Source organism: Sinohyriopsis cumingii, chromosome 14 (assembly GCF_028554795.1).
Source record: "Sinohyriopsis cumingii isolate HCF-2022 chromosome 14, ASM2855479v2, whole genome shotgun sequence".
NCBI lineage: Eukaryota > Metazoa > Mollusca > Bivalvia > Unionida > Unionidae > Sinohyriopsis > Sinohyriopsis cumingii.
In genome coordinates this window covers 52,829,144-52,851,921 of record NC_142974.1, presented here as the reverse complement: position 1 = coordinate 52,851,921, position 22,778 = coordinate 52,829,144, and the positions used below count along the sequence as shown (strand labels likewise).

Sequence of the window (22,778 nt, the reverse complement as noted above, 5' to 3'; positions counted from 1 at the left end):
AAATAGCTTCGATTTAAATCATTGATCACAATGCGCATGCGTGGACTAATGCAATTACACTATTTTCACGAAGTCGAACTGTTTAATTTTATAACAATGAAATATCTGATTTTATTAACGACATAAGTAAAAACAATCCTGTATCAGTATGGCTATTTTAAAGTTCAGACAATGGAAAATATGATCAGTTTGTACGAGCTAATGTCATTATTTATCGCACAGAATCTCTCCACGAAGAATTGAAAAATCTTGCAATAAAATATTCCGATGATGCTGAACAATTACTGAGTAATTGTTTGTATGTTCCTTTAGTTGCTGTTCATTTTGCTAGAGAAAAAATATCGTGGAAACCAATACGATTGGATTTTATTAATTATATAATATCGAGTTAGGTCGGATGTAGACAGGGTGGATTGTAGAACACTAAATACGATCATAAAGCTGTTATATCGGTTGATATGGTTGCATGTTATCCCGGAAGTTTTCTTGGAATGGGAGAATGTTCTGTATTGTTTAAAAGATTTGTACGTCCCACACACGAAATGACCAGAGTATCGATAAACGGACCATTACCAGATTTAGACCTGCAAGGATTCGCCTGTATCGAGTCATTTAAGTTTGCTGAAAATCTTCATCCGATTTGTTATATCTTGTTTGGCAAACATGTTTCAGTAAAAATGTGGGCACCAACAGTTTTATTACGGTATATACTACTCGATATCAAATTTATATTATCGTAGATTGTAAGTGAGTCAATTATATCATAACCTCCGCAAAGATAAGTTTGGTTAGCACAACAAAAGAATTATTATGATGATGAAAATCCTGATATAACTGATTTTGAGAATAAAATCGCAAACGATCTCGGCAGAAAAATAATCGGCAAAGTCATCCAATGAGGATCATATGATCATTAACGACATTGTACAATATCGATTATAGACGATGCTGAGTTAGATTTTGTAATTGCTGATACAACGGAAAAAATACATTTATAAGTGGTAGCAATGTTAACTTAAGGGACGGAAGTAAATTATATACGATTGTGGGTTTTATTGATGGTGAGTCACCGCAGTTTATTCATTTAAAATCTTCAATGCTTGCGTACGTTTCAATAAATATATTATCGATGATAAATAGAGTTTCTAAGTTTGTTGTTAGAGTCACTACATATTCGTTTTATGTCAATACAAATTATTCAGGATTGTTGTAAAAATTGGATATCGGCACTTATGCATCATGGGGCGAATGGAGAATAAAACAAGAAAATACACTGGATTGTTCTGAATCCGCCGACGATAAAATCAAGGATATTTTTCACAAAATAATCAAATATCAAAATTGTCATCTGCGCTATCAGTGTATGATCCTGTGACCAGAAACACGATTGTTTACCTCAATGGACCAAGCGGTTCTGGTAAAACAACTCGTGTGATTGAACTTGTTCAGAATTTTGATATGGTTGTTTTAACCCATACACACAGACTCGCAAAGAAAATGAGAGAAATAAATATTAAATCATGTACTTATCACAAATCCTTTCGAAGGAAGGGAGATAAATGGACTCATGATCGAATAGGCGATAAATACATTACAAATATTATCGTTTGTGATGAAATAGGTACAGTGTCGTCGGAAACATTAAAAACATTTCTTGATTGGTTATTGACAAAAAATACTTCTGTAATCATGTGCGGCAATCATGGTCAACCGCCACCTTTTGTTGGATTGTCTCCACACGAATGGTTGAAAAACTTTGTAGATTATTATGAAGAAACAATTGATGATATTTTTATACATCTATAGGTTGGGATTTATGTTAAGGCACACACTCTGTATTTAGAGATATCATAGTTAAGTACAAATAGCATTGTCCTATAAAGGCGCAATATATACATAATGATACTGTTTAGTTTTTTATTCTTTGCAGTTATAGCCGAATGTTTTTTATACTAGTTATGGGTCAGCATATAACCGGATATTCATATGCAGGCATCGGATATTACAGCCAAATGTAAACTAGCATGTACACGTACCTGAGAAAATTATTCAAATTCAGCTGCGCTAACAATTTTCCTTCTTTATAAAAACAATCACATAACCATAAAATAAGAGGAAAATTATGCTAAACAAACACCAACATTTATAGCAGTCTCGACATTAAGGCATACATATTACACATGGACTGAATAAATATCACTAGCCATGATCACTGGAACTAGGGACCACGTTATTTAAAGTATTGATAAATATGTCTTTTGGTGTCAGTATAAAAATATCCTTGCATAATTTGGTTCTTCATTTAATTGATTTATTATATTAATAAAATTAACAATATTGTCTGTTCTAGTGAGGGGGGATTTATTCCCCCTCTTGGTAAATAATGTAGTATTCTTTTCCAGTATCATATTAAAAGTGCTGTAACATTTTGAGGTAAATCCATCCCAGACTGTAGATATACCGTGCCTTAATATCTAGCCTGATTCTTAAATTTTCTTCAGTTTAGTTCTTTCAGCACACATACATTTACTATTACTCTTAATTTGATTAAACAGCTTCCCCATAAACGGTCTTTACATTTTGTATCTTGAATCTTATTCGATGTGCATACATTCCCATAATATGTTTGTATCAGTCTTAAAATGTTTGTCTTGTTCGTGTAGATAATGTCATTTGTAATATGTTCTTTTAAAATATCTTTAGCTGCTGTCCTTATTTCTTGTCCCTTACAAAGACCCATACTCGTTTTATATAGCTCCCAATATTTATCCGCTCTCATTTTAATCCCTCTAATTTGTTCATTTTGCATAACTTTGTCATTGCTATATTTCTGTCTGATTTCGTCACTTTTCGTCTGTCTGTTATTACTATTCATTAAATTCTTTCTCCTAACTAATTGCTTTTATCTTCGTACCCTACATAATTTTTCGAAATTATTGTATCTAATATTCATCTCCCGATTACACTGTTATAGCTATTTGTGCTCATTTATAACATTCATGAAATTCAAGCTAATATTAAATGTTGCGATGCATTATAAATGTCTGTCTGTGCTGTTTACCAAGTTCACTTACTTATACGAGTTGGTAGACACAGCGAAATAAGACTTTGAATGAGTATCGTAACGTATATCCACAATATATTGTACACCCATAGGCTGTTAGATCTTGCTGTTGTAGAGAACGTAGTGAATAACCATGTTGTATATCAGCGATCTACGGCCTACATTTGCAAATTCAGAATTTGGTTTCGAAAGAATTTAGATTTACTCTTCTAAAATACATATTTATATTCAATTAAATGCCAACGTTTTCGTACGTTTGCCGATTTAAATGAAGTAGACATTTTATACAGTAATGCATGCAAATTATAAATTAACACATTATAAAATAACCATTTACGAGAGACAAAATATATCTCAAGAATAAATGTACAGTTTAGCCCATCATTTATTTCTACAATTTGTCATTGATAATAATTTTAGTACTTTCTACTGCTGGCTGTTTCCGCTGGCCTGAGTTTCTCCCAATATTTTTGGAAGCCATTGGACACTTAAAATCGATGTTCCTGGCACTGATAAATCTGGATTTGTTTGGTGGTGATGGTTTTGCCAGCATACATTTATATCCATTTCTATCTTCGTCCATTTTCCATGCTAGTTGTGGAATGGCATGCTACTCAGTTGAAGGTGCTAGACGCTAGACGTTTTATAAACACCTCAAACACTCCAGTTATCTTCATCACAATTTCTGATTATGCCATCCATATGTTGGTTGTTATAAAATATGACAACAGGTGTCTTCAGTTTCGTCAAAATTATTGCTTGGATGACGGGAATATTGTGAAGCTCACTTAAAACATTGACATCATCAGCTATACTTATTCTGGAATTAATGTTTTTTTCACGTTTTCGTTTCCAGTCGCTGAATTTCTTGACATGTATTTGTTTAGTATATTTTGTAGCAGTATAGTCGTGTCTCCTCATACCATCATGACTCTATTCCGAAACATTCAAAAGTTTGTTTGTTTTATCTACCAACATCCGATGTTATGTTATGTTGTTCTACTAAAAAAAATAAAGAAAAGAAAGGAAATTGTAAAACATACTATTTATGAATTCATTTTTGTTTGTTGGGGTTGTTCTAAGAGCCGTACTCCACAGGTCCTGCATTCACAGTTCCCCTGTTTCTTTCTCTAAGCCATTGATTTATTCATATGCTTTGAGTATATTTTTTCATGTAGCGTACGCCCACCAAAAGATATATTTGTCAATCATTTCAAAAACGTTGTCCCTAATTGTAGTAATCATAGCTAGTGATGGTTCTACAGTCCATGCGTTATATGTGCATGCATTTTTAGCCTTTGGCCTTATTCTCCGATGGCTGCATTGTATATTCGGTCATATAAAACAAAAAATAAACTTTAAAAAAAAGCCTATCAAAATGCAAAAAGAATAAAAAAAGTAAAAAGTAGCAATACGTATATATTGTACCTTCATAGGACAATCTGTTATTTTTATTGAACTATATTTCTATAAATATAGCTTTTGTGTTTATTTACATAAAGCCCAACCAATATATGTATAAAGATTGCATTGGATACTTTGGTTGTTCATTTAAGTTTCTTATTATATTAATACAATTATCAATATTTTATGTTCTAGTGAGAGGAGATTTATTCCCCTTCTTGCTATACGATGTAGTTTTCTTTGACAGTTTCCTGTTAAAAGTCTTTCCCGTACCTTAATTTGCGGACCGACTCTTCAATATCCTTCCCTTTAATCCTTTCACCACACATGTATTTACTATTACTATTAATTTTATAAAACACGTTCATCTAAGTATCCTTCACAATGTCATTTATACTAAGTTCTTTTAACGATTTTTCAGCTCCTTTCCTTATCTCTTTCCTCTTACAAAGCCCCATACTCCTTGTACATAACCCCCCAAATTTACCCGCTCTCATTTTAATCCCTCTATTTTATTCACTATATCAATCCGTGTTGTTGAACAGTTGAGTGTGACCTTAATTATATTATAATCACGTAACAGCTTTGAGGAGATGACAATTGATTTAATTAATTGCTGATCTTAATTTCTTTTATTTATCAAAGTAATCTACTATATGTATTTCATCGCACGTGACTTGAACATCCACGATTTGTTTACAGTATGACATTAGGAAAGTGTTAAAACGAACAATTATTCAGGGTAACATTTTGCTTTCAATTACCTTGGTGTGATTAACATTTGTTTAATAAGATCTTTCTTCAATATGTACATATTAAAATATCCAATTGACATGTTCTTGCATACATGCTCACTATATATAAGCAATTGCTCCGACTTTTCCATTTCCTCATGAAAAGTCCATTTGAATTATAGACGTTAAGTTTTGCTCCAGAAGCCTGGTAATAAAATGGGTAAAGCAATGGCCAACTGCAAAATTATGTAAACCCAGTGATTGTCGTCAGGCTAACTTAGGCAACGTGTCCTAAAGTACATTCATCATCTTGATTTTAGTTATTTCGCATTTTACCTGTGTTTATTCTGTATTCTGTATGCATTCTCTCTTTATTTGAACTGCATTACAAGATTGTTTTGCGGTAAGGTCAGCACAGCACTGAAGTAAGACCAACTTCATAATGTAAGAAACCGTTTATATTCTATATGGTAATACATTGAACACTGCAGAAACTTTAAATTCTAAACTATTTGAACTACATATTTCCATAAGAGTAAGTTCTTCAGGATCAAGGATTTGTATCCTTTATATTGAGAATAATAGAGAAAACAAGTAGTTTGTTACGTAATGTAGTGGTTTGGGTAATGCAGAGTGTTACCGAATGAAAGTTAAGCTATAAAGAGATCTCTCATATATACTACATTAAAACATGATTTGGCTAAGTACGTCAGACTCCATTTAACACTTAATTATAGCTCAGTTTTCTAGAAGCTGTGACATTTATGGTGTTATGAATATCATTATCTTGTTAATGTTTATCCATAATTATAGATTGCAGTTATCATTGATAAGAAAGATATTAGAAAGCAAACTTTTGATCATAAGTATAGATTCTATTTTAAGAGAATGAGCTATATATATACCCAGTTTATATATTGAACCAGTTTATAGCTTGGAATGATTGAGTAATGCGACATAGGTCAGGTGACAAGGTATTGCGAGATATATAACATAAATCAATCGACGATATACTGCGACATAGTGTCGTGGAGATCTATGCAACGTGAGTAGTGAACAATTAAGTATTTTCCTAATATTGTTAAGTATAAATATGAAGAAGGAGAAGAAATCTTTAAGTTAAATGATTTCATGTTTCATGTAATATTTTGATAGCGCCGTTTTGTATTCCAATTTTAATTGTTGTTACATGTGCTATTATACACATTCCGACTGTGCTCATCCCCAATCAAGCAGGGCATATTCTGCATGACACGTTATATATATATATATATATATATATATATATATATATATATATATATATATATATATATATATATATATATATATATATATATATATATATATATATATATATATATATATATATATATATATATATATATTTTTTTTTTTTTTTTTTTTAAATTCTTCACAATTTCTATGCTACTAGATCTAATCACGACTGGCTTGTTGCACCGTAACCCTACAACAAATTGTGTTACAATAAACGTGCAGTGTCTCCGTCCCTCAGGCATCTATTTGGATCTAGGATATCATATCTCCTTTTTAAGTTCCTGTCCTGGATTAGTGACGTGGTCGGGGGAAGTGAATGCAGCAGTTTTCATGCAAAATTCTATCACTTCAAGCAAATGGACATCACTTTGATTTAAAAACATTGCTTTTCTTTGCTCTATTGGCATGCTACTCAATTTAGACATGGATCTAATAATTTCTGGAATAATTAAAGTAATATAAAATATTAATTAGCAGCCTTAACACATTTCTGCATAGCTATATTAATTGATTATTTCCACTATTCATTATTTTTCATTTCTCGATTTTATTATCCCCAGCCGATCTTTGTAGCTTTCTTCAACTGTCATCACATTAGTCTTCAAATTTATAAGTATTCTCTATTTTACCGGATATCTCTTAAAATTATAAAGTTTTTTTTTCAAGATTATACTTAATAGTTTTTGTATATCGTTTCGGAGAGTAATTTGAATTGATTCATAATATTTAGTACAAATATAAAAGAAATAAAAATATATTTGGTTCACACTGGTACAAACCTTTCCTGTTTAGTTAATATGATCGAATCATTGATATTCTCCCAAACACAGATTAAGGAATGTTAGCTCTTGTTGGCTCATCTTGAGTTTGAATATTATAAATTGTCTATCAAGTATGAAAGTCGTAGTAATTTTGCTTAATATAACATTGTAATTAGTCGTATAAAAGATGTGTTATTTCCTTTTGTTGTAAACATCTATATTCTTCTTCTATTCAGAAATATTGTCTTAGGGTGACTCTTAGTGTCAGTAAAGTAATATTTTCTTCCGATTTATTTATTGATGTGTGACTCAGTCTGACCAAACATTTTTAGTGTTCTTTATTGATTTGCGTTAGACAGTGTGCACTTGTCATGTACATTACTAAATAATGATGCCCTTTCAAGCGCAATTTGTCTTTGTCCAGGCGTAACTATTTATTTTGAAGTACTGTATATGTTGTCATCTTATAACTCTTTATTATTCGATTTATTCAGGTCTTTGCCTGTATAGTTTTAAATGCTGTAACTGTTGTTGCCTTGGACGTCATAGTTGTAGGACCCTGCTTCTCTGTTATAGTTTGCGTCCTTATTGCATATATTCATTGATCACTCTTCCTCGTTGGACTACCTCAGTGCAAAAATCATAACCTTTTAATTATTTGTCTTTCGACTTCCTCGGCAATCTTTCATTCCAATACTTTGTTTAAGTTTATTTATTTTCGTTTGATATGTTCCTTTTTCATTTTACTACATTGTCGTTTTGTAGGCGCTGGATTTTCTCCTGCTTTTATTATCTTCGCTGTTGTTCCCATCTTCTCAATCAAAAACCATAAATATTTCAACTGTTCCATCCATTAGAGAACTATCTTCTGATTTATGTGACGAAAAGGTCTTCAGTATAAATATTGTGTAAATCATGACACCTTTAATATTATTATCTATAGCAAAACAATTGGAGATTAAGACAGTTGTTCCAAGAGGGGTTCATCGTCGTCTCTGCTGTAGGGATTTATCTTTTCGACTGATATATATATATATATATATATATATATATATATATATATATATATATATATATATATATATATATATATATATATATATATATATATATATATATATATATCTCAGTGGGATGTGGTGACTATTTATAACATTTATTGATATTTAATAACCTCCAGTTGCTCATATTGATAAGAGTACGTATTAGTGAAAATCAGTTTTACTTACGTAATAGTTAGCGTCTATTGGTGATATTAATGATTTGGATTTTTAATCTAAATAGGGAGCAGACTAAACAGTACCATTCATGTTATTACTCGAAAAAGGATATGTGTAAGACCACAATGTTAACGAACTGAATGAAACTACACTCTAAAAGAAGCCATTACATTACTATCATTGAACGTAGCTTCAATATCAGTAGAAAAACACGAAGAAACACAAAACAGGCACCGATAAACAAGCAGCAAATTCAATATTTGATCAGATATGTCCATCAAAGGCAACCATTGAGGACTCTTTGCATTTTTTTGTAAAATGAACTCGCAATGTAGATATAAAAGTTAGACACCTTGTAAAGCTAGAAGCAATAGTATAATAGTGGAACTTACTAATTATTTTGCAAGGATAAATGACATATATTCAGTTTTCATCGAAATTCGATTCTTTCGATGATGATTAAAAAAAATAAATGAGAGATTGCAGGAGAAAATATATCCAACAAATCGAGGAAGATATGAAAGAAAAGCGAACATAAAACTTGAAAAGGAAAACAAATTATTATGCTGGTAACTCTCCAGATCGAATGTTCTGTTGGATATTGATATCGGTATCGTCGTGTTTTATCCCGTATATACCCTTATTTATTTTGCACTTTATAAAGCTTCAAAAAAAAAGTAATAACTAAATTTCAAAGCAAATAGTACAAGAACGAAACTGTAAAATAAAACATAATTACACTGTTTCACAGCATATCGTTATTAGCAGGCTTAATCACTCGTTATTTTTATATTGCTTTATCGGATCAATGGACATAGTATTTGTCAGTTTGGTTTTGAACGAAATATTTCCCTGGACATCTACATCCGTTCGTTTTGAAGCCCTTGATTTATATAGCCTTTCTCACAAAGTTGAATGCTTTATGAAAAGCCCGTAACGTGCAGTAATATTGTCTGCATCTACGGAAATATTTTTTGTAATATTTTGATCGAGTAGAACTACTCTCTGTGTTCATTTTACTTTTATTTCTTTAAATTGATGCAGACTATTATCCACAGTGTAAAATAAATAATTTTAAAGAGATTACAAATTTTGTGTATTTCTATAAAAAAAAAAATGTTGTTTTTTTGTTGTTGTTGTTTACTGTTTATTTTAAGAGTGTTTAATCATTTGCTCTAAACAACAACAAAAAACAGCATATTTTTCTTCTAATAGTGTCATCCGTTAAAATAGATAACATAGCAAAATATGATAAAAACGGTAAAACTAAATAAATAGTTGAATAAAAAATAAATAAAAAGACGATTTGAGAAACATGAGCACAAGTAATATATTGTAGCTGAAGCATATTTTCTGTCTCAACACCTTTCTATCAAGTAAAGTTCGTGTCGCTACACCTTTGTAGCAAAGATACTTCGTATCGCGACACGTCTGTCAGAAGACGGATTTATTTTTGTTCTTATAAGGTCACATGATTGATGCTTAGTTTAGGTCTAGACCTAGATAGGTAACTCTGAATTACGGGGTCAAGTTCAGCCATATAGTTAAGTTAGTTATCGTTTATCTGGAATGTATTAAGCCGTATGTACAGTATGCGAGTGTTGTAGCATGTTCTAAATTATAGCATTATGGATGTAAAGCAATTCAACATATAACACTACGCAGTAGCAGATCAGAAACAAATCATGTGTCTCGCCCCATAAAACCTAGCAAACAAATTGATCTAGGCAAAATCAAACTTAAGTGTTTTCATATACGAGACACAATAAAAAAAAAAGCTGATGTCAAGAGCTCAAACAGATTCATTATATGGAGTGATAGGCACTCATGTTAAGATGTTGATATTGTATCCGGTTGGACAAAGTTGATACAAGCCCTGAAAAAATATTTTTAATCCAAATTAAATCTAGCTTGGAATGTATATTTGTATTCGACGATCTCAGATGGGTGCATAACAAGTGAGATCCACGTTTAGTAATGAAGCTATTTCACCTAGTCAGAAATGGATATATCTTATATGGAAGTGTCCGACCAGGCTCGTTGCTGCTTATGACAACAAAATAAGTAAAGCTTTTCATATCAAATATTTTAATTATTTCTTATTATTTCAGTAAATTTTGATATGAGAAAAATTACTCTATGATTTCATGACCAGTGTTTACATAGAATATACACAACCACCTTTTGTTTCTCGGTACGCGACGAGTGGAATGCTTTCGTCATTTTATAATTACGTAAGACGAAATATGCTGTAGCTACATGCCTGCGTTTATTGCCCATCAGTCAACTTTATCGTGTTACCATTACGGTTGCTGTAATTGGCTGAACCTTTCCACTCTGGAAGACATAGATCTGATTTGATTTTGATCAGATGTGTATTGTAAACGGATATCATCAAGCTGTTGAACATTTTTATCATGGCTGTAAGCTATATACATCTTGATCAAACGTTTGATATAGGCACGTATAGTCAAGATCTCATCAAGATGTTCAACATTTTTTATAATGGCAGAAAGCTATAAACAGCTTTATCAAACGTTTGATATAGGCACGTATAGTCAAGTTATCACGTGAATGTATTAATGGGCACGAACGTGTAAAATATTTCAAATTAACAGGTTATACAATTTGGGAGATAGTATACTTAGACTTAAGTACTTAACAAGCCTGCTTATTTAAATGGTCAACTGTTATGTAAACAGTTGAATAATATTAGGCCCACTCGGGTCTCTTATTACCATTATAAAGGCAAGTTTTTTTGATTCACCTAAACAAGCTTGGAATATATGACCAAGGCCCGTATCTAGTAATGAGTTGATTTTGCAGTCTTGCAGTACAAGGTTACATGATCAGGATCCCACTAGAGTTCAGATATTAGCAAGACCCATACATATTAATGAGTTCAGTAATTATCCAGAACCACGGATATTAATGACTTAAATAATTAGCAAGACCCACATATACTAATTAGTTAAATAATAACACGACCCACACATGCTAATGAGTTCAGTAATTGGCAAGACCCACATATATTAATTAGTTCAATAATTAGCAAGTCCCACATATATTATTGAGTCCAATAATAAGCAAGACCCACATATATGAATTAATTCAAGAATTAGCGAGACACACACATATTAATGGGTTCAGTAATTAGCAAGACACATATATTAATGATTTGATTTGGCAACACACTGTGTCAACTTTATGCCATTCTATATATTGTATTTATGGTCAGATTTTGAATAATTTAAATCAGTGATATTATACTTGGATACAAGTATGATCAGGGTCTGTCCTTTGGTGGTTATTTCTGATCAGATTTCTCCCAGATTTCGTAAATAGGTTTAGTCATTAGTATATCCAATGAGCTTTACTATGACCAGAACCTGTTCATATTTGAAGAGTTCTTTATAGCTAGAACTAGTTCTCAATTCAGATACTGTTTAACAATTGTTGTGTCACATATCTTTCTTCTGTCACTAAACAATGAAAAAGATTTAATCCTTGAAGATGAATATTGAGGATTACAGGGTACAAGGGACAGATATCATGCACAAATGTAAGGTTCCATGCACCTGCCCATATAAAAATTTATTAAAAATATAAATGAGTGAGGTCAAAAAGGTTCATATTTTTTGATCGGTAAAATAACGCAAAACATAACAATATAATTAACATCATCTGCCAAGTTAATGAAATTTCATAGAAAAAAGTTGATGCTCCCAACCCCCGAGTGTATAGATAGATTTGTCATGTTAGAAGGCCAATTTTGAAATACCATGATTTTCACACTGCGAACACAATCCGTTTCCATGGGTAATAATTTTGAAAAAATATTGTATGCTTAATAACTTGATGCAATTACAAATAGTTTTCATCGAGGCAGTTTTTGCCTTGAACCAACGTGTCTACTGCTACAGGTGGCTAGCTCTGCATCCTAGGCGACTGTTGGTATTTCACAAGGTACATTATGTGCAGTGACTGCATGAGGTGTACGTGTCTCACATCAATTTCAAGAACAAGACAAGCTGGAAAGATTAAATTCACTAATATATCCATATTTTAATTATAACAAAATGATAGCTAACAGGTCACACCAAAGCCTTAAGTTTCCCTTGTAAAAATTTCAAACCAGATAAAATATGGAACGCAACATAAATACATTTCAATATAGTATGGTATAAAATATATAAATATTATAGACCACAGTGATTTAAAAAATTATTTGAATTTATATATTAAAACATTGTATAAAATATAGCTTATGCCACTATAATAAGAGTAGAAATGAGGCTATAAACTAAGTTTGTAAAACCAGTAAATTGTTTAAAACCATGATACATTATTAGAATGATGCATGGTTAGTGGACAGGTATATAACACGTGATGATATTGAGCAGACAGTAAGTGATGATTTTAAACAGATGGCAAGTTTTGACTTTTAAAATATATTAAGTCATGTTTTTAAACTGATCGTTCAAAATGATTTTAAAAGACAGTACCTGATGTCTTTAAACGCAATATAAGTGATAATTTGCAATATATAGTAAGTGCTGTTTTTAAACAGAGAGTAGTGATGAATATAAACAGTAATTGATGCTTTTAAGCATAATATAAGTAATGTTGTTAAACATATAGTAAGCGATGAAGTTAAACAAATAATAAGTGATGATTTTACAGAAAGAGTAAATGATGATTTTAAACAGACGGTAAGTGATGATTTTAAACAGACAATACTTGATGATGTTAAACATATAGAAAATTATAATTTGAAATAGAAAGTAAGCGATGCTTTTAAACAGACAGTAAGTGATGATTTTAATCAGACGGTAAGTGATGATTTTAAAAAGGTAATATTCAATGAATTTTAATAGACAGTAATCGATGATTTTAACCAGAAAATATGCGAGGATTTTAAACGGAAAATAAGTAATTATTTTAAATAGACTGTAGGCAATGATTTTAAACAGGTAGAATATAATAATTATAAACAGATAGGAAGTGATAATTTTCAACAGGCAGTAAGTAGTTATTTCAAATAGATAGTAAATGATGATTGTAAGCACATCGAGTGAAGATACTGAACATAGAAAATGATGATTCTAAAACTAGTAAGCGATGATTTTAAAGAGACAGCAAGTGATGCTTTTAGACAGGCTGATAATTTTAGACATACAGCATATGATTTTAAACGGAGAGCAAGTCCTGATTTGTAAACAGTAAGTAATGATTTAAAAGAGATAATAAGTGATGATTTTAAATAGAGTAAATACATATTTTAAACAGACAGCAAGGGATGATTATAAACTTAGAAGTACCTTTGATGGAAGAGAGGTAACTCAATGGTTAGTATCCATGACTCCTATATAAGCACTGAATATCATGCTGGACTCCAATGGAGGCACTGATTAGCATGCTGGACTCATATAGATTATTACAGTATTTAATTTACATACCAGGTTGGATGAGCTCCCATGATGTGTCTATAGGAAATATACTTCTCTGTCATTGCCTAACAAACATAAACACGTTAAAGAAGGCTTACACAATATGAATCAATACATTCAATGCGTTGCTTACCAATTATGTGAACTTTAGATTATATTTTTATCTTTTAGTAAAATAGGGTACATCACATTGCATTTTCTTCTGATACACTTCCAAATGTATTTATCAAGAGCAAAGCAAGCTATGAGCTTAAATAGGAAAATATATTGCAAATTGTAATTTCAATTACTGAGAAAGCCATCCGACACTTTAGATTACAAATGAAATCTTATATTGACACCTAATTTGTAAAGATATTAGATGACAGGTGGTTAGTTAATTAATTATCATTGGTAAATTTGCGCTAACATGTAGAGGAATATGTAAACCTGATATGATATGGTTCTGAGGTAGGTTAGAAAGGTTGTGTTTCTTATAATGCTACAGAATGGTGTTTATTGAAATGTTTAACCGTTAAATTATGTAAACCCAGCGAATGATATTTGATTCACTTCGGCCTCTTGTCTTTTGTTACTTCAGGACCTATGAAGTCCTGACCTTTTACATTCACCATTTTGATTTTGCTTATCTTGCATTTTATTTGCATTTATTATATACTCTACTTGCATGCAATATTTATTTTGAAATACATCCTCGCTTTTGTTTTAATGGGCACATTGATGTAAGATTCCACTGATGTCATGTTTTGATATCATTTATATTATATTTTATTTGATAGTAAGAAGTTCCGGGCAGATGCAATACATTTAAAAACTGCTGAACTAATTATACCCACAGACTTACATTTGTCAGAGCTTCGAGTACATTTTCATTATTTATGAAGGTAATACATTTTTCAGAGCTACGTGAACCTTGTCATTATTTATGAGGGTAATACAGTTTTGGAGAGCTTCATGTACCTTGCCATTTTTCATGAAGGTAATACATGTTTCAGAGCTTTGTGTACATTGTCATTATTGATGAAGGTAATACATTGTTCCGAGCTTCATGTACCTTATAATTATTTATGATGGTAATACATTTTTCAGAGCTTTATGTAACTTGTCATTAGTTATGAAGGTAACACATTTTTCAGAGCTTAATGTTTATTGTCATTATGTATGACAGCAATGGCGTGCTAAGAAAGTATTTGGATATCCAGAAAGGGGATTGGGTCATCTGGACAGGTGAAATACTAGTACAAGTTTTCAATAGTTATTTCCAATTTACTTGTGACAGCACTGTACTGTTTAAAGAGTTACTTGCAATTACAATATATCTTTTACTGTGTTTTAATTTTAAATTGATTTGTGGGGTTGTAAAACGAAGGATCCGCCCCGGATGCAAACTACTTTAGGGATGCCACTTTATGAAGGTAATACATTTTCAGAGTTTCGTGTACATTATCATTAGTTATGAAGATAATACATTTCTAGAGCTTCATGTACACTATTAAGAGCTTCATATACATTGCCTTCTTTTTAAAACGTTATATATAATCAAACACTGGAGACAAGCTATTCATGGGTATTTCTTAAAAACGAAACAAAGGCATTTTTAAATGTTGTCTGATTAAATTTTAGTGAGGTACGGCCCCATTTGACTTAGAACTTTTATATAAATATTTGCATAATAATGATTAAAAATATGAATAGTCTTCCCCTTAAAAACACCTTGGTCAGCTTGGATTTTAATTGTTGTCAAAATGAATCGTAGTGTGTTATGGTTGCAATTGAGGTATATTGTTTTACCTCAGTTCCATCACATTGTTATGACATAAATGTCATATGGACAAATTACTAGTCCTGTACAATTTTAATTATATGTTATTTTTAGCCATGTACCACTAAGTGAATTACAGAAAGCATATACACCGATGTTCAAGTCCCGTATGGTGTTGATTATATGATTTGTTTTGCCATGTCACGCATTGCAAGTCCTGCACAGTTTTGATTCAGTGATGTATTTTGCCATGTAACATTAAGCAAAGTATAGTCAGCGTACACCCTGATGGTCTACTCCTACACAGTGTTGATTCAAGCATAGAGGATATACACTGATGTTAAAGCACAAAAGTGTGTTGGCGGTTCAGAACCAGTCTTGACGTATATTCCTAATATAAAGAAATGATATACTTATTAATTTTGGATCTGGTACCATGCCAGTAATGATTGACTTTATAAAGTTGGAAGTGAGTATATACTGGTAATGACGTATCTTATATAGTTAGATCTGGGTCCATGTCACTAATGTCGTCCATTGTAAAGTTGGATCTAGGTCTATTTTGTTGGCTTAAAATATGAGGGTACAAAAATAAGAAAAGATAATGGGACTAGTGCAGGATAGTTCACAATCTAAATCTAAACATATATACAAAATAAAATCTGGAATACTAAGTAGGATTTACATTTGGGGGACAATACACAGTAAACATGAGTTCATGAACCCTCTTAGATATGACCTGCTATAATACGTCTGTGAAACCTTTATTTGTGTCGCGGAAATTGTTTTGTGTTTTTGTTTGTTTAAACACTTACACAGGTTACTGGGAGGTTATGTAGAGTTCATGAGAAATCAGTGGTAATCATTCAGTCATACGTTTCAGACGTGAACAGGCCATTTTGCATATCTTCTTTTAACACGCACACACACACACACACACACACACACACATATATATATATATATATATATATATATATATATATATATATATATATATATATATATATATATATATATATATATATATATATATATATATATATATATATATATATATATATATATATTGGGAATGAATTGTTTTAATGATGATCGGTTCAACGTTCCTTTAACATTCCGTAGGTTTTCAATTTATGGCTAAATTAACACATTTTTATTACCCACCTCCCCTTTGAATCGGTAACATATCCAAAGTCTTCAAGTGATGTTGCCAATCTTCTAAAATTCTGTCCCTTTCTATTCTAGGTCTAGTCTGGGTCTAGTTTCATTAACCATTTTGTGTTTATCGTCTATCTCAAATATGGATTCAGATAATCCGTATGGTCAAAAGCAAACTTTTATTTAATCAGAGTCTTCCATTCTTGACTTATGGTTGAATTTATCTTGTATATTTATACCATAACCAGGTTAATAAGTAACCTTTGTACATTTTCAACTGCCGTTAGTTCGATGAAGGAATACCCATTTCCATTGCAAAACAGTGATTTTGTAATTGTTTTCCATACAAATTGTTTAAAACCGCATTATCGGATATCTGTTTGGTGGTATATAACATATTAACACATAATATATCTTAATCCGAAAGAATAAAAACACATTCGCCCATAAAAAAGGATCTGGATGAAATACGCCAATAACACATTCTGATTATATTGTTGTTTAACCCGATCGCAGAAGTAGACAGTTACGAAGGTGTCTACTTATATTATTTATAATTGTAATTAGCAACGTACTATACGGCCCCGCACTTTTATCTTCAAGAGTTCTCGAGCAATATTTAAGACTGGCAAAGTATAGAAAATGATTTCACGAGAGTAAGGAATTGTGTTTTGGTAAACTGTAACGAGTATGTATGATCCATATTTTTCCGTTGTGTTTTCTGGATAGAAAGTCAAATGCACATAAGCACATATATCATATATATCGGTCTGAACCTCTGGATAGATTCGTGCACCAGGTCGTATGACCTCGTTTTTTATACGCATGAATGTGATCGCATAATGTCTGTTGCTAAAAGATGAAATACGAAATAGTCTTCAAAAAATCAAGGAAAAGCTCATTAGTTTGTAATGTCCTGATCACTATATTGCATTATTATGTAGCTTACGTTTTGTAATACACTTATGTATGAAGATTTGTTTACTTGAATGTAATTTACGGATACGAACTGAACTGTGCTTGCAATTTCCAACACGATTATATTAAGATTGACGTAACTTTTTTTGAAGCAGAAAGTTCAACGTGTCAAGATGGGATTATCGTTCGAATTAGGGATGTGGCCTTTGGCATTTCAGACGGTTCTTGATTACTAAGACAAATCGCAGCAAATATAAATGAGGGTTTTCAATACCTCTCGTCAGTAGCCCCGAATAAAGATCGAAGATACCTTGTCAAGATGAATGCCCCAGTCGTGTATTTGCTGCTGGTAATTCCCCTTGCGATGGTCTATCTCAGAGGTATGTATTATCTTTTTTTGTTGGGGGGCACATTCTATTTTATATATAGTTTAAACGTATTTTACTTTCATGTTTATTATTCGAGATATGATAGACAAGTTTATATTCTATTTCCTTCTTTGTCTACGTTTGCTTTGTAACTTATCATATAAATCTTTAGTTAAATTTATTGTTCATAGCGATAATGTGAATGATGCTGGGTTCGATTAGAAAGATTTAATTTAGGATATTAAGAGACTTTTACCTCTGAAACAGGTCTTTAGGATCTGTAACAATAAGCTTAACATTCGGCAAAGATGATTGTAAACAACAACAAAAGGCACATCACTACATTTTATAGCTTACTCACTCGGGAGGGATGAGAGGATTCATTCACTCTGTCAATATGCATGTGCCCTGAGCATATTGTAACTCCGTTCAAATGGCCAATATCTGTAAGGCAAGTGTCCTTTGAATGAAAATCAATACATCTCGCGGTATATCATTGATACAGTGCACATGATATAGATATACCGCGATACACACACACACACACACATATATATATATATATATATATATATATATATATATATATATATATATATATATATATATATATATATATATATATATATATATATATATATATATATATACATATATATATATATCCTCCAATTTGACAGCAACTTCTTGTGATCTTTGTAACCCCAGTTCAAGAATTCAAATCGTTTTGCTACTGAAATTCCTTTTTATGACAACGTTTGAGCATTCATAATATTTTCTAGGCATCGACGGGGCCTACGGCTTCGAGCGGATACGGTCATCCAGTTCATATAGAGAAGAAGAAGGCCTGCAACCATTACATGATCAATTCGACAATATGGACATAAACAACGACGAGTATTTGGACATGGAAGAGTTCAGGTTGGTGAACATCTAAATACACCATTAACACACACAAAACATTAATCTAGCGTATACCTTCGATGTTAGGACTAATTCCTTTCTTTTACTTGTCATAGAAGCAGGACATTATATAATGTCCCCTTGACTGAAAACGGATATGTGAGTCTTGGCATTAAGAGAATCGGCATTTGTTTCAAATGTTATATTTTGCGATTGCGTAATCATCAACGCTTCGGTTAATAGCTTTGACTGCTATTACTGCTAATCACATGCTACCCTGTACATTACGTTCGCATTTGTATATTTTGGGATTAGTAAATTTTCTAATTTTGTCACAGCCATCTATGTTTCTATAGTATTTAGATTTGACGTGGCCTAGATATTACTTTATAAAGCTGTTCGCATTACTACAGCAAACCTACACACACAACTACATTATATTTTTTAGACTTGCTGATGTTTTAGTACATGATAAAGTAGATGGTTACCTTAGCTGTCGTATTTAGTACCTTTTAACAAAATTAAATGTAGCCTTACTCTAGCTTGTAGACTTACACATGAATTATGTTATATATGATTCATATTTTCCGTTTATGGATATTAAGGTTTCTAATTTGTTAATGTAAACATTATTGTATAATTCAACGTCAATAATTTCCGCTAGCAATATATTTGTATTTAAAGACATAGATAGATAGATAGATAGATAGATAGATAGATAGATAGATAGATAGATAGATAGATAGATAGATAGATAGATAGATAGAGGGATATAAAGAGATAGATAATTAAAATTATACACCAAATGTGCTAACCCTAAATTATACAGGAGAATGCTTGATAATACTAGTCGTAATTGAAACTTAATAGAAATAAAAATATCATGCAGGATATATATTGTTTTAATTTTAAAATTCGTATGTTATATATACATGCCTCATCCGCCTCGATGTGTACCTAGTGTCAACATAATTCATACTGGATTACGGCATGAACATATTGTTTCTAGTCAAAACCTAATCAAAACCTCAGCAGTAATTTGTATTCCTCAGCCCGACCAAACGTTCGTTACATCTGTAATCTTTTGTTTTAAAGTGCTACTTTGCCGGAAGATTTTTCAAGTTCACCAGAAGAAATGTTTATGGCTTTGGACACTAATGGAGATGAAAGTATAAGTTTTCAAGGTATATATATTAATAACAACATGTTTCTGAAACACGTCTTATGCTACAACTACTATTACGTTTCGTTTTGGTGAACGGCAGTGTTTTATGCTAACAAAGTTAACATGACGCACTAGTCCGTTTCAGCTTTCACCAAACAGATCAAATTAATCAAATCAAGGATGTGGATATGCTAGACTGGATTAAAAGATGCCTCCATACAAATTGGCAAGACCTTTGACGCTAAAGGTAAATTATTCCCTCATTGACTCTGCTTATTGGTGTATCGAGCTGATTTGTATGATAATTAATATATTTTGATATGGTTTTTAAATTAAATCTAGAGTCTTTATGTTTAGCAAGTTCCAATATAAAGTTAAATGAATCATCCACCATCGCATACTCGTAATAAATGAATATAAAAATATTTGATTGGTAGTTGTCCTTCGGCGGTTTCTGATAGTTGTCAAAGAACAATGAAAAACTTTTTTGATATTATGTTGACAGGAAAGTTTGTCTCCTTATGAGCCTTTAATCCATTTGATGTTTCATGCACCATTGCTAAATAATAAGATAAAAGTAACTTTTGTTGGGTTAGACTAGCGTGTTTCATACTTCTTGTTGGTTTCATTACTTACGATACTTTTATGTATTTATAGAAACATCAGCTGACTACTATACAAGTGGAATTAATTTGTGTTTCAACCTTTGCAATCCTGTATGTTATAGTTTTGTGTATGAGTGTAACTTGCAAGTGTCCTTCTGAAAACATCATACTACATATATGGCTTGTACCCATGGTTGTATACGAATCTTTTAGACCGCAATTTATATTATATTTTGCGCTGTGAAATGACGTTAAGTGATGTACAGTGAAATAAACAAGCAGTAAGGTTTCTAAGTAGAGTGAAGGTATGACTTTATTGATATCTCCATAATGCACGTGAATATGATTGAATTTTTTTGTGTGTTTTATTCAGAGGTACGCAATGCTTTTGAAAGGTTACAAAATGAAGCCTCATAGGAATTTATAGGAGAGGAAAACTCAGAGGACAACGAGTAAGTGTACACAAAATATAAATGTCGTATATAAATTATAATTTTTGTCATCCCTGTACCTCTCAGACTTTTTTAAAGGCGTAAAGTAAAGCATCTTTACCGACTATCTATGAAATAATTTGGATCAAGGAATTGGGAAGCAAAACATATTTGCCTAATCCGATATACTCAGGTTAATCAAAAATAAACAACTGGCTAGCTGTTTGTAGTACTATGCGATAATATTGTGAGCTCTGAAATATTCATGCTTAAAGAACATATAATTGTTAATATATTTCCGATACCTGAATTGATTTTAATATTTATACTAATTTAATAACATTGAAATAAACGTTGTGTAATCTGTCATATAACTTACAGGGGAGTATATAATGATATGTTATCAATAAGTTACACTTAAGTTGATTCCGATGGATCACAATGTAAAATAAAGGCATTTTAATTAACTACTACGAATATATAGTATACACTCTAAATGTGTTAATAGCTGTATAGCGAAATGTGTTTGATACTAACGACAAATATTATGTAACCTGGTGAATCATACAAAATTTTCCGAATTCAAATCTCGATTTGTTCCTCAACAAAAATATAAAAAATAATAAAGGATACATTAATTTTTGCTCTGGTTCAATTGATTAGTAGCACTCTTTGCAACATAAATATGATATCTGCGGTAGCATGCTTTGCCGTTGACTAATTACATCCCAACCTATTAGTGAATCCGTTTCTTTAAACTTTGCAGATTCTGTCAAATTAGTTTAATCTAACAGAGAGAGAGAGAGAGAGAGAGAGAGAGAGAGAGAGAGAGAGAGAGAGAGCGAGGGAGGGAGGGAGGGAGGGAGAGAGAGAGAGAGAGAGAGAGATAGATTCAAATTTGACAAAATTGTTTACGGTACAACTGTGAACATTTTTCATAACACGCTTTTTGTATTCCTGAACGGAAGTACCCACAGTCGACAATAACATAAATTTATATTTTTTCCAGGTTTTATCCAAGATCCATGCGTCATAATAGCCAGACAATAATCCTGATTTACAATGCACATTAGTAATTTATTTCCCACCATGACATTAAAATCGGATGAAGTTAAGAAGAACAAGAGTTTGTAATGGATTATTTTGGATCATCGTTCCATTATGTATTGTCAAATGTATGTAACAGATTCCGTAATTATATCGATTCATGAATGTTTAGCTGAGTTTTCTTACTAATTTTTTTTATTGCATCAACTTTAGCAACCTTACTTTGACACTGTTGAATCACGATCAGGTAAATCAGTAGCAGGAAATGAATTATTACAGTATCCTTGATTAATTAATACAATTATCCTCATGTAAAATGTTGAATAAAATGTTGAAATAATTGCTTGTTTCGATTGCAGTATTTCTATTACAACATAACAATTAAAATTATTGATCTTATCATAAAATGGTCGTTGAGTCTACTACAATACCTCGAATCCAAATGTTTTCTCTAATAGACTGATAACCTATACCCTAGTCATTGATTCGTAAGATAGCATATGGGCA

At 31.6% G+C, this 22,778-nt stretch overlaps 1 protein-coding gene and 1 pseudogene across 1 annotated transcript; both read left to right on the top strand.

Annotated features, from left to right (window-relative positions):
• The first annotated feature begins 11,974 nt into the window (after positions 1–11,974).
• LOC149783811 (uncharacterized) lies at positions 11,975–15,142 on the top strand (annotated as a pseudogene).
• Positions 15,143–18,046: 2,904 nt separating this feature from the next.
• LOC149783810 (uncharacterized) lies at positions 18,047–22,572 on the top strand. The gene is made up of 5 exons (XM_089933167.1): positions 18,047–18,132; positions 18,903–19,041; positions 20,119–20,207; positions 21,167–21,245; positions 22,234–22,572. The coding sequence occupies exons 1-4, from the start codon at positions 18,072–18,074 to the stop codon at positions 21,208–21,210; spliced, it is 333 nt and encodes a 110-aa protein (XP_089789293.1). The 5' UTR covers positions 18,047–18,071; the 3' UTR covers positions 21,211–21,245; positions 22,234–22,572.
• The last annotated feature ends 206 nt before the right edge of the window (positions 22,573–22,778 follow it).